A 13,927-nucleotide genomic window follows, 5' to 3' on the forward strand; every position below is an offset into this window, starting at 1 on the left:
ATGCACACAGAAAGACAGGCAGAGATAGAATAACACTACAAAAACACAGACAACAGGAAGGAAGCTCATGTAAGCATCTGCCAAGATTCTGCTGTTAAAACACTCAGTGGGAGAGGCAGTCCGGACAGCTTTTAGCTCAGCGGTACTCACCCAGAGGAGTGAAGCCCCGAGCAGGGCTGGTGTCGCGGCTGCTCTCGCGACTGGTGTCGCGACTGCAACCCTGACTCATGCTGGGACGGGGAATGCGGCTCCGGGCTAGCGTGCGGTAGGGAAGAGCAGCAGGAAGAAGAGCTTTACCACACAGGCTGGCTGTCAGGACAACAAGTTAAGTGGGAATGTCAGTGAGCATTCATGAGGGAATATGGGGGTGAGAGTCGGAAATGAAGAGAAGAAGAGTAGTAGAGGTCATGAAAGAAGAAGACAGAAAGTACAAAGCCCTGCAGACTGTACTGTGCCTTGGGAATGCAATACTCCTGACACCCGACAAAGTCCTGGCTGAAACAACAAACTGGTGCCTTTGCTATTCACAGAACTTTGCTTGTGGTGGTACTAAAATGAGGTTAGCTTTAACGACAGGCTATATGGTCAATAAATAAAATCAGATTTTATTGTCTTGAACACATGGATGTCCTTAACAAATGTCACTGGGCCTCATTCAGCAAGAAATATGCAAACAATTTTTTTCTTATTTTTGTCCGTATCCATGATTTATATTTATATTTATATTTATTTGTTAGTACCTATTGATTTCTGGGATTCATTGATGTATTGCTGTATTGTTTTTATTGTGTGAAGCACTTTGTGTTGCATTCTGTTTGAATGAAAAGTACTATATAAATAAAGTTTGTTTGATTGATTGATACCACTGACATCATTATCCAGTGGCCTTGGTGCCCAAAATATGAAGGTAAGCAAAAATGGACTGGAGAGACAAGAAGAAGATAGAGAAGAAATGAAAGTGAAGAGCAAGAAGAGAAACAGAGTCACAGTAAAACAGGCAGAAGCAATAACAGCATACTGGGTGAGTGAGATGGTCAAACGGCATACTGCTAGTGAAGGTTAGAGAGTGTGGACACTCCAAAGAGCAACGCAAGCTTCTGTTAACATGTGACAACAATTAGATCAGTAAGGAAAGGAGTATAGGGTTTGTAACTTAGATTTAAAAAAACACATCAAACTGTGATAAAAACGGTAGTAACAGAGGAACATGAACAGTACCCTCCCCTTATCGAAACATGGAAACTAGCTGAAAACAGAACAAAAATGAAAAATCTGCAATTAATCAGAAACATTCATCATTTCCTCTTTTTGAATCAGCTCTTGAAGGATATCTGACTCTGCCGGACATTTGCATCCAGTGCTGGGATCTGCACAGCTGGATAGCCTCATTGTACTGGGTCCAATGTTAGTTGAACAGCAACAGTTAATTTTTTGTATCAACAGGATTTTACCATGTCTGTGGTTCCAATCTCAGTTTCAAGTAAATAAAAGAGATTACAGCGCCCACAACCACTGCTCTCTCTAAACCAATCACACATCTGAATGGATATGTAAAGGGTGTTCAACTTAAGACAAAACTATGCATGAACATGATGACACAAAAACACTGTTTTCTTTGTCTGTGTAAATAATAAGCCGATGGACAATAAGAACCTTTGCTTCCATGTGCAATGTTTATCGTCAGAGTGCAGGAAATGTGAGTGCTGCAGGGTTTCAAAGGACAAACATGAGTTTATCTCTTTATCAGGAAGTGAAAATAGGAAAGTCCATAATCCCGTGTCAACGTATGCAAGTTATAAGTGGGTGGTCAATGATGTGGAGTATGTGAGTGGTCAGTGTGTAACTTATTGCTGAGGCTTGTCACAATGCCTGCACATTGTAATGGTGTGGATTGGTTTCCAACCATTTTCCTTAAGGGACCCCTTTCCTGTGATTGAGTGAACTGATGACCCCTGACTACGTTAGATATTTTATGGATAGTTTATATTCAATGCATAATAATTACAGTACAGAACAACCGATAAACTGTACAGTTAACCCAAACGGTGAACTCAATAACTACAGGAAATTTGTGTAAAACAAGTGATTTCAGTGAATTTTGATTATTGAGTCCTGTGAATATTCTATCAGGCATAAGTTTGTCTGATATCTTAAGAAATATTTTATAGTATTCTCTCTCTTGCTGTATTATGTATTTTTTTTTTTTAAATTTTCAACAATCATTCATACTAACAACACTTTCTTTTTTTTGACTAATGCAGTGTTTTCTTCTCCCTGCACTTGGTCATTGTCACATTAGCTCTTTGGTTGTTTTCACTGTTTACTTTTCTGATGCAGGATGAGGCAGAGTGAAGGCTCTGTGAATACAGATTGTGTTCAGGTCTTCACTGTGCCCTTATCCCTTGGGATTTTTTGAAGTTTCTATCTTAAACAATAATCTAAACTTTAAAAAAATAATAATAATTTAATGTTCTTCACAAAAATGAATGAAATGCTGAGATTAGGCCAACTGTACATATGTGTGTACTGTATATGTTTTAAAAGTCTTCTCACACTGCTTAAAATCAAGAGGTCTCTCGACCCCTCATGCAGCTTTGGGGACCCTGTACCCCTTTTCGACAGTCATGTGCCGGTTTGACCTTAGCTTGGTTTTGTTTGGTTTGGCCTGTCCACCCAGTGCGGCAGGGATTTGCGTCTTCATTACAACAGGACTACCCGCTTAAAGATATGTCTTTCACTGGTGATGCTACATGTGTTTTTCCACAGCAGGGCAGGTAAAAGAAGTTTACCTGTTGGAGGTGAGCTGTTAGCAAAGGTGCAGTAAGAGCCTGCTGTCTGCAGCTCTGAATCTAACATCTCACTATGGGCAATTTTGCTTTAATTCTTCCTCCCTACAGTATTATTAGGCTTGTCTTTTTTGAAGAAAAGCTGCTAACAAGTTCTGCTAATTCACTGATAAACATTTAATTTCCTATAGATTCTTCGCAATAAAAATGAACTACAGGAACACTATGAACGCTATGATATATTACATTTTAGTTTCTTGTTTTTCCTTCACCATACACTCACAGACAACCTCCTGCTCATGTAGCCGATGGAATCAACTGATCAAATGAACAATGCATTGCTTACACAATAAGCATTCTTCAATTTGGGATGTCAAAGAATTTAAAACTTTAAGAAAGACTAACTATAGAGGTCACAGTAATGACTTTTCCACATTTACACCACATAGTCCTGCAGAGCTACAGTAGCTTGTTACTAAAGATGGAGTCCTGGCCTTACCAAGGCCTAGTCGGCTGGGGCTCGTCTCCCGGCTGCAGCCCTGGCTGCGAGGGATCCTGCTGCGCTTGTCTGCTGGCGTGGTGGTGGCTGACATCGTGGCTCGAGGGATCCGGCCGTAGCTGCTGTGGCCAAGAAGCTTACCCGGGGAGCTGGAGCGACTGCCGGCTGTCGGGAGAGAAAAAACAAGCAGACACAAAAACATGTACAGTGGTTAGACAGTACCCAGAGTGGCTGAGACACTGGCTGGGATAAAGGTAAGGGAGTGGTGCAACCTTTAATAACATGCTTGGTCAAATCTCAAAACACTAGCCAAGTGTCAACAGATCCAGTGCTGTGGGGACAGTGCAGCAACATAAACTATTATGTCTTCTTTTACTTTTATTCATCTCAGTGTGGAATATAAACCCACGTCATATATTTCATGGATTCAGTTATATTTGAAGGTGAATGAATACTATTTTGATGACAATACAGCATGTGGGGCAAACAGAACTTCACAAGAAAATAAATTAGAATCTACATGAAGAAATACAGATGTAAAAGTCTAGATACACGCACACATACACTGTGAGGGGGGCTGGACCCATGTTGTAACTAACTGTGCTGTGGGAAGACATTTACTATGGTACATACAACAGTGAACACAACAACTACAGAAACAAGAAAATGACTGACAGCAAACATTTCCGGCTCCAAACAGCTTGTCAAACTGTGGGGGAAAAGTAATCAGAAATAAAAGTGTGAATGTGATGGGCGCAGCATGCTACATGTGAAAAGCTATAAGAATGGGACAGCGTGCAAAGTTCTATGTGCTTGGTGGCGAGGGGGGAACGAGGCATCTGGCTTGTGAATGGATGAAGCTGAGGCCTTACCATTGATGGGATTGGCTGATCTGGATCCTGGGTGATGGAAGCAATAGGCAGGACAGGGTGGAGAACGGTCAAAATGAGACAAAAGGGGTTATGTTTATCAAACTTACCCAGCAGGCACTCTGGACATTGTAGCTGGGTACCGATTACTGCCAGATCTCAAGAATACATAGATACCAACATGTATACACACTGTGCATGCATGTGGGCACACTTGCACAAATACACAAGATTTGTGAGGGACTGGAAGTGTTTTCACGGTGCTGTAGCGCATGAAACATCACACACATATACAAGAAACAGCAAAACATCCAGTATGATCTCGAAGCCGATGTATACAGAGATCATACTGAAACATGACAGTGACAGATTGGTATGCAGTATGCACACACATAGCTGTGTAATGCAGAGTGTAACACAGAGAGTGTGTATAGTTTGACTAAAGACATTCTGACTCTGATTTCAATTCAGCTTCACTGTATGAGAACCTGTGCGGGGTGCATGTACATACGCTGAGACTGGGAGACAACTTTGGCTCGGCTGCGCCCCCTACTGTCCACCACTGAGGTACTGGCTCCACCCACGCTGCCTGAGCTTTGCCTCCTGGTACGAACACGACCTGGATGACAAGGGAGGGAGGGAGGGAAGGAAGACATTGATATTAAATCCACGTGAATGACTTAAAAGTGATCACCCCAACCCTGGACAAAGATGCTGGAGAGGTACAAGTCTGGGGAGACAGAATGAAGAAGACCTGGTTGAGGGGATAGAGCCCCCCTGAAAACACACAGGAGGGAAACAGACAGACCTGGGTCTACTAGTTTGCAGAGAATTCTTAGTGTTAGTTTTAACCTTCAACCAGAGATCAGGATGGTTGTGCTAGCTAGGACACAGAGAAGCACCACTTAAATAACATTTAAGTACTTGTGTCATTTCCCACTTGTGTGCCTTATTGTGATAAAACAAACCATAAGAAATGCTGGCAAACTTTTTGACCCAGGTCTGGAGAAAGACAAACATTGACTATCCTTTGCAGCAGCCAGTACCCTATGCTAAACTAGAATTAACTGCTTTGCGGTTGTATGTCAAACCACTCAAGTTACACTTAAAGTCTGCTTCAATGTCTGTGAAAACATGGATGCTTCACACACATCTTCCCCCCAGCAGCACAGAAGATCTATACAATCAGCACAGTTTCAAGGTGGATACCCATAATTAGTGTCACCAATTCAGTATCTGACCAAATGTTCCTGAGATATGGTGTTGAATAATGGCCAGAAAAGTGTTTTTGCAGATCATTATAATGTAACAGTGGTGTTGACCTTTGACCTTTTGGACATAAAATGTCATCACTTCATCATTTTATCCTATTAGATATATGAATGATGCAAGGTCTCAGTGACCTTGACCTTTGAACACCAAATTTTAACCAGTACATTGCTGAGTCCAAGTGAAAATGAAATTGAAGAACTTTTCTCAAGGCTTTCTTGAGATATCGTGTTCACAAGAATGACGGACAGTGTTCTTGAGGTTTTACATTCACAAGAATGAGACAGAGGAGGTTACAGTGACCTTGACCGTTGACCACCACAATCTGATTAGTTCATTGTTGAGTCCAAGTGAATGTTTGTGCCATATCAGAAGAAATTCCCTCAAGGCGTTCTTGAGATAAAGCATTTACAAGAATGGGACAGATAATCCGTAAACATAATGCCTCTAATCACAACTATTGATGGTGCAGAGACAGGAAAACCTGCAAACACGAGAAATACTCTTACATTTAGTCAAATCTCCATAATACTCATTCTTACAATGAGTAGAAAAACATATTTTGAATTTGAAGTTTGGCTTCTGAAAAAAAAATTGTCAGCTTCCTGATTTAGGCCACTGGGCACTGCTAGCTGCAAGCTAAAAGGCTAGCTTAAGGTTGTAAGGTAGCAATGGAAAATTGACAGAAACCTTTCCCTAAATTGGTGAGTTTCTACTGAGACTGTGCAACATCAAAAATTTAGCATGTCATGGTATTGTTACATTATACATGCAGTGGGTCTGGAGCTGTTAGTCATATTTAAAGGGGACCCACGCCCATTATCAAAATGTATACATGTAATTCCTATGATTGAAGCCACTCAAATTAAACTCAAATTTGTGATGTCATGACGAATAAAGTCTGGAGCTGCTCCACAAACAATGAATTGGGAAAAATGTTCTAGATGACACTGATTACTAGATAACTACAAAACAAATTCAGAATCCAACAGTATTTTCCCATCATGCAACTCTGTGGGGATATCGACTAAATGGAAGTTTAAATCATTTCACCTATTTTAAATTTAAATAATACATTTGGTGTGTGAATTATATCATTGTTATCTCTGTTAAAATGGCCATTATTGAAGGAATGAAAAACATCAATATAACAGTTGATTCCAAACTTTTAATTGGCAGTGCAGTACACACGTGCAGGCCAAAAATTACACAAACTTTCACCTCTCACTTCAAAGCACCATTATAAACGTGAGGTGTGATAAAAATGAGCTGTAACTAGCAAGTCCACTGGAGGATTTCATGATGAGTTAAGGGCAAAAGCTATCTCACCTAGACCATCTATTGTAGTAACCTGTTACACAATATGTCAAGAATTGTGGGTGTGAGTGTGATAACAAAAATTACACAGCAAGCTAAAAATAAAAGTCTGCTTGAAGTGGAGAGGAAGTGTTACTGCTGGATCTCACTGTGTGCAATAATATCTTCAAACTTATCAAGATTTAGGCTAAAGGCTTTTTTTGTTCAGATTATAAAAAATGACAACTAGCTGATTTGACATGTTGGTGACTGACAAGAGAAAAAAAAGGATCTGTAGAGTGAAACCTTACATGACATCACAAAACAAATGATATGATTCATAAATTTCATGCCTTATTGTGTACACAGCAGAACAGTCCAAGTCTTTGACCAACCCTGATGATACTCCACATAGCAAAGGATAGTTAAAAGCAAGCATCGGTAGGATGCCAAACTTGGCATCCATTTAGTTCATGACACAATGCTGTGCACCATCTGTTACAGTGGCACGATAATTTCTGTGGAGTAAGAAAGAAACCGAGAAACCTTCTCTGTCAACTTTAACAACAACCCTGAAGAGTGGACCAGTAATATCAGACTTGATCGCTGTGTAAGTAACAGAGTTGATGGATACAGTTGTTAGGGTTACAGTAGGAAGAAATCCATGCAGACAGTCCATGCAGTTCCACATAACTGACGACCACTTGGGGGAATAAAGAGAGGAAAAGAAGGCACAGATGAGGAGAGGAAGGATGTAGCCCATGACAGTTGACAAAAAGACACACTCATACAACTTCACTTTCTTGTGTTCTATGCAAGTTGCATAACTACACACACACACACACACACACACACACACACGCACAAACACAAGTCTTACCATCACTTTTACCGGGAGTGCCATCTTTTGGGCATTTAAGAAAGGCGGTGCAGCAGCGAGTGGGAGGAGAGGTATAGAGGAAGACATTAGTAGCAATCGAAGCTGGAACCGGAGTGAGTGGATGAGCAAGGGGCCTCATCATCATTAGTAATGGCCATTATCAAGCTATAGGGACTCATTGAAGAGGAACATGATAGGGAGAAAAGTTTCTGTATGGCCTAAAGGATGACAGTAAATTTTATATCTATTGGCAGGAGATGGCTTAAACATTCCCCAACTGCTTACAATGTTGTGAAAACAGCCTTAAAAAGTGTCTAGGGTTTTTAATCACACTAGGAGGCCATTTAGCCTCATCACATCGATTTGTCAAAAATGACAACACAGGACTTAAACAGTTCCTGCTGACAGAACAGTCTAATGACAACCTCAGCAGTCATTAATAACCCCAGTCAGGCCCATAAAAGCCAGTGACTACAGAAGAAAATGTCTTAATACTTCATGATGATGGGAGACTGAGCGCTTGAGGGGATCTCTGAAAAATGAGTTTTGCTAAAACACTGTAGACAGTGCTGTAGATACTTATACCAGAGTAAGGAGCCATGCACACCAAGAACAATAACAAACAATAACTGTAAATACATTAGGACTGTCCCCTGAAAGTATGTTGCTATCTACATATTCTTGAATGGTCAGTCAGAGACCCCTGGGTCAGCTAAGATCCTTCACGTTGAGCAGTTTTGTTTTTTTTTTTCCTTTTTGATTATTTCCTGTCAGTCAGTGTTCAGTGTGCTTCTGAGGATGTTTCAGTCCCCAGTTTTAGCTGCCGAGTTCCTGCTCTACGCTTTTTACGCTGCTCTCCCGTACAGGCAGCTGCGGACCCAGACTCAGGGTGAGTCTAAGATGGAGACAGCTGTCAGTAGGAACAGAGGCTTTGCCCTGTCAGGCTCTGAGATAACATTATCTTCTGCTAGGTCTGGGCAATATGGCTTCAAAATAATATTGTGATATCTTCAGGCTATATTGTGATACACAATATATATCACGATATTTTGAAATTTCCTCTAAACTACTGTCGACTACTAAAACACTAAATTATTAAATAAACTACGGTTCAGTGATAATACAATGTTCGCAATACAGTTATTTTACACATCCTACTTGTGATACATCAAGTATAATCGATATATCTCCCACCCCTGTCCTCTTCCTGCTGTTTAGAGGGCAGCAATGTCAACCAATACAGTCTCTGGCTTTTGTTTGATAACTAGTGTTGACAAAGAATGTTTAAGTTTCTGATCCGTTGTTAGCATTGTTAGCTCAAAAGGCTAACTTCGCTTGTTTACAATATTATGTAAACGTCACTGTCAATCTTCCACTGAAAGTCTCCAACTCTGTTTGGGAAAAAAAGCAATGAATAGTCATGTTGAATAGCCAAATCCAATTTAACTGACATAATTCTGAGTTGGGTACACCCCTAAAATAGATCGTATTAAATCTTGTTAACTCAAGTGGATGGCAGAGTCCAAACCAACGACAGTGGTGAACAATATTATACAGATTTCTTTCAGAACAAGAAAACCACTGACACCAAAATAAAATCTGAATTTAAAAGGCAAAACAGCTGAAACACGCAGTGTAAGTTTGGTGCCACTGTTCACAGGTTATTGGTCATCAGCGTTGATGCTCACATTATTATCGTTATTATTTGTTCTTGGTGTTTATGGTCCATAAATCTCTCAGGTGCAACACTGCAGTGTTTGTTCTGAGCAGTTCTGTCTTTTATATAACTCAAAGTGAGCAAAACTGTAGCTGTATTTGGCCAACTTTCATCTTGCTTCTAGTTTGCTTGTGCAGCTTGGACAAAATAAGATTTGTTTTTGTATGGTAAGAACTACCATACAGAGGTTTGTTTTTCTGCTTTTAGAATGTTAGAGGAAGATGACGGATGGATTACCTAATGAGGCATAGGATCCTGGAGGAAGGGCAGCTGCAGAGCTGAACGGCGAGGAGGCAGGGACGGTGGACAGACGTGACTTGGCACTGGAGGCGGCGTTCACATCGATGTCACTACGGGAACGCTGGAGAGAACCCGGTGTAGTAGACACCCTGGTGCTCACCAGCTTACCTGTAACAGCACAGAATTGACAAGTATATAGTCTCAGAGGCTGTTTACATGTGCTGTATCACAAAAACTGTTCAGGAATGGTCCAAGGAACTCGACAAAGAGCTAAAGGCATTGACCTGGCCTCTGAATTCCCCAGATCCTAATCTGATCAAATCTGATCATGATCTGATATGTCAGTGCTCCAGAGGTACCCCTGTTCCACAGAGGGGCCTCCTTGGATTAGACTTGGCTCTGACCTGTCAAGGCATTGTTTACTTCGATTTTTTATTTTGTCATGATTATTTTAAACAGTTCTATATCTCTTTCCTGACTCTAGACCAGTGGTTCTTAACCAGGGGTCCTTGAGAAAGTTGCCAGAATTGATGAGGAATCATGTATTTTCACTATTTAATTTACTATAAGAGTGAGCCCAGTGACAGTAAGAGTCATAAATGTGACTATTTTGGTTATAGGTTTCACTTCTTCCATGGTTATCTCCTCAACTGAAGTTGGCAAAGACAAAATTTCGGTCTCAATCCTATCTAGCAACCAAAATCTTTTCAGATGGAGGTTCTTAAAGCATAAATTTTATTAAATGGGAGCCTGTGACCTATTGTGCATCAATTTAGAGGTCCTTGACACAAAAAAGATTGAGAACCACTGCTTCAGGGGTAGTACACATGCCACATTGTATTCTACCCTTAAAATGTATTGTTTTTAATGTAGTCAATTTTTTCAGCATTAAGAATGCAGCAGTGCACGCCGTATCAGTCTGTGGTAAATATGGAGAAGAAGCTAATCATTTTAATGCTGCCAGAGCTTTACATCTGTCCCACGAATAATAGGCAAACACACAAACAGCACCTCTGCACTCAGTATTTCAGTTAAGTAGGCTATGATATGGTGCTTCTTAAGGTTGCATAGCAACCTCAGACACAACCTGCCGCCACGCTCTTGAAAGCTAGCACAAAAAAGGCACAAGAGTAGCACCCAGTGCCTGACCAAGCGTTTTCCAGGCGGTTAAAGACACAACATGTGTGCAGCCCTTTACACTGCTTCTTTTATTGCTGTATTGCATATGAATTTCCCAGTAAAGTTTTCTCTTATCTCATCTCATCTTAACCACTAAGCTATAGATTAGTGCCGCTGATGTCAGAATGGGTATAATAAGGTTTTAATCAAGGGAGCTTCATTCTACGCTATTGCCTAACTGTATACAGTATAACTGTCACTTCTGGGGAAAGCCCTATATCAAGGAATAGAAATTGACTTATGAAGTAGCTTACTCCTTGTTATGCTCCCTCCAATGACACTCTTCACAGACAATGGCCGGCTGAAAAACAGAAGAAGAGCGAGACACTTTTTAGACTTTATGTACATCACATTCAGCGCAAAGAGATTGTATAAAATTAATCTAAGATTGTATATAAAATGTAAAATGTATAGACTCATTGTACTGAAAGGCACTTTAAAGAAAAATAATAATGACAAATGGGCCGTGTACAGTATCTTCCCATACAGCAAGTGCTGCACGTTAGCGACCTTCTCCCAGGAACCTTAGCTTCCTGTAAGATAGAAAAATATTAGCTCACCCCCCTCAAACACACACACACACACTGATGACCACTACAGCTGCAGTCCTGATGGATTGACTATGAGGTCATTAGTCAACACGCTCCACGGGGAATCTACAAACTGGGTAAATGATGCCAATCAATTCAAGAGTGTGTGCATGTGGCTGTGTGTGAGAACGCTCACCCGTCTGCTGCCCATCTGAAAATAATTAGGGCCAGAGCAGGTCACAGACCTGCGAGGTCTCTATTGTTTTTCTCCTGATTATCTTTTTTTTTTTTTTTTCTTCCGCCAAAATGATCGCAGTTTTCACTTGCCTGAACATACCCCAAAACTCACCAAACTTGGAATATAAGTCACACCTGGCGAAAAATTTTATAATCTATTGTCCTCCTGAATTTCCACCACTAGGTGGGGCTATTATTAAGGAAAGTGCATTTTGGCTCATAACTCCCATATACTTTGTCACACATTCAAAAACCTTATATCCACACGTTCAGTAAATTGTGCTGAATCTTGTGATATAGGCCACGCCCATTTCCGCCTACCGGTTTTTTCCCCGCAAATTCACAAAATGTCGCAAACATACTTTTTCGAACTCCTCCTAGGCAATTTCACCGATTGCACGAAACTTTGCACACAGCATCTGTGGAGTCTCCTGACAAAAAGTTATTAAAAGAATTTCAATATTCCAAAGAATACTGAAGTTATTAAATAGCAACTTCCTGCAGATTTAGTACAAAACAGGAAGTGCTGCATATCTCCACATTGGTGTGTCCGAATGACATGAAACTCAGTTTACTACTTCCCCATGAGGCCCTGAGGCTCAGTGCAAAATTTTGGGTGATGAACACAAGGTGGCGCTCTTTAAATTGAAGTATTTTATATCTCAACATCGGTTGGGCGGATTAACACGAAACTTGGTATAATTATTGTCAATGCCCTCCTGAGGATATCTGACGAAGGACTTACCAATCCACCACTAGGTGGCGCTCTGGTGGCCATCTAATTTAATATTTGGCACTGTGCCAACACCATAACACTCATGGAAATAAAATTGATAGGGGTGGTAAAGACTGGCCCCTGTAACTCATGCATCAAAAATGACCAGCAGGTGGCGCTATTTTCAATGCAAAAGCATTTTTGGCTAATAACTCCCACATAATATGTTGCACATTGTTAAACCTTCTATTTACGTGTTCTCTGAATTGTGTGGTGTAAGCCACGGCCACTTTCGCGGTAACTTTCCTTTCGCTAAATTGCGACAAATGAAAAACATACTTTTTTGAACTCCTCCTAGGCGATTTGACTGATTTGCACCAAACTTTGCATGTAGCATCTGTGGACCCTCCTGACAAAAAGTTATTAAAAGAATTTTGATCGTCCAAAAAACGGCCAAAATATAAAACAACAAATTCCTGCACATTGTTTTCAAAACAGACAGTCTTTCATATCTTGACCAAATACAGTCCAATTACCACAACACTTTTGCTAATTGTGTTCCATGGCCTGATGAGGGTTTTTGCAAAATGCGGTGCGAATCGGCTAATAGGTGGCGTTCTGGTGGCGGTCTAATTAGTGTGAACGGAAGTAAATTGGAAAATCTTCAAATCCTCTTCAAAACTCATCGACTTTCAACCTCTTCTTGTCCTTCATACTTCGAGCTAGAGACACCATGTCAACTTTTAAAGAGTCAGAAGACCTTGAACTATTGGGCATGTATTCAGCTTCTACTTTTTGGAAAAATACATACGTGGGTTGGATGCCTACCTGTATACTGGAAATGTAAGTAAGAGATAACGTTTATTTTTTTATTTATTACAGCTGACAAGACATCTAGGTGCACAACCCCCGACGGCAGCATGCCCCGACGCGCGTGGACTGCGAGGGCCCGTTCATCGCTGCTTGCAGCTTCAATTACCAATGTTTTTACAATCATGTTCAATAAGACAGATGCATTAGTGGTTTTCTCCAGTCAATTGCAGCAAACAGATGTGCAAAAGCTTTAAGGAAAAGGCAGAAGGCAGGATGACAAAGAACAACAGATAACAGAGAGTGGGGTGGAAGGAGGTGTAATCTCAAGACCAACGAAAGCAGGACAGTAAAGACAGAACATAGGGAATAGGGATGGGATGGGAAGATAAGGGTGAAGAAAGGGTAAGGACAGAGGGAGGGCATTATGGTTCTTACTTAAGACTCTCCTGGGAAGACGATGAGGAGCGGTCAGACTGGGGTAGAGACACGATGCTGTCAGAGCTCTTCAGGTGAGACTGGAGGGCCTTCTGATAGGTGGACTCCAGCGCCTGGAACAGATGCTCTGCCTCCCGGCTGTAGTGACCATGGAAACCCCAATAGCATCTACAGGTGAGGGCGAGGAAAAGCAGAGGATGAAGGCAGATTTTAAACTTATCTAAAGTCAAAACTGGTGAATATTTGGTTTCTCATGATACAAAAGACATAGCAAGGTTCACCAAAAGGATAAAATAAGCCTGTTAGGATGCAATGACACTTACTTTCTTGCAATGGATCTGGCCTCAGAGTCAGCATCGTGTATGCCTTTCTTGATGGTCTCAGTCAGAACAGCCACATGTCTGGGGTAGTAGGGGAACATGGTGAGGAGGACACAAGCAGTTAAACCCAAGATCAAGGTGA

At 41.0% G+C, this 13,927-nt stretch overlaps 1 protein-coding gene across 1 annotated transcript in view; it reads right to left on the reverse strand.

Moving 5' to 3' along the window:
• clasp1a (cytoplasmic linker associated protein 1a) overlaps positions 1-13,927 on the reverse strand; it is a 122,852-nt gene that overhangs the window by 30,497 nt on the left and 78,428 nt on the right. Inside the window, exons 16-23 of the mRNA XM_078174279.1 lie at positions 13,789-13,866; positions 13,466-13,633; positions 10,990-11,036; positions 9,554-9,724; positions 4,666-4,773; positions 4,158-4,184; positions 3,286-3,450; positions 151-255 (exon numbers count right to left, since the gene is read on the reverse strand). Coding sequence (XP_078030405.1) covers positions 151-255; positions 3,286-3,450; positions 4,158-4,184; positions 4,666-4,773; positions 9,554-9,724; positions 10,990-11,036; positions 13,466-13,633; positions 13,789-13,866 — 869 coding nt within the window. The remainder of the gene's footprint in view (positions 1-150; positions 256-3,285; positions 3,451-4,157; positions 4,185-4,665; positions 4,774-9,553; positions 9,725-10,989; positions 11,037-13,465; positions 13,634-13,788; positions 13,867-13,927) is intronic.

Source organism: Epinephelus lanceolatus, chromosome 14 (genome assembly GCF_041903045.1).
Source record: "Epinephelus lanceolatus isolate andai-2023 chromosome 14, ASM4190304v1, whole genome shotgun sequence".
NCBI classification, from domain to species: Eukaryota; Metazoa; Chordata; class Actinopteri; order Perciformes; family Serranidae; genus Epinephelus; species Epinephelus lanceolatus.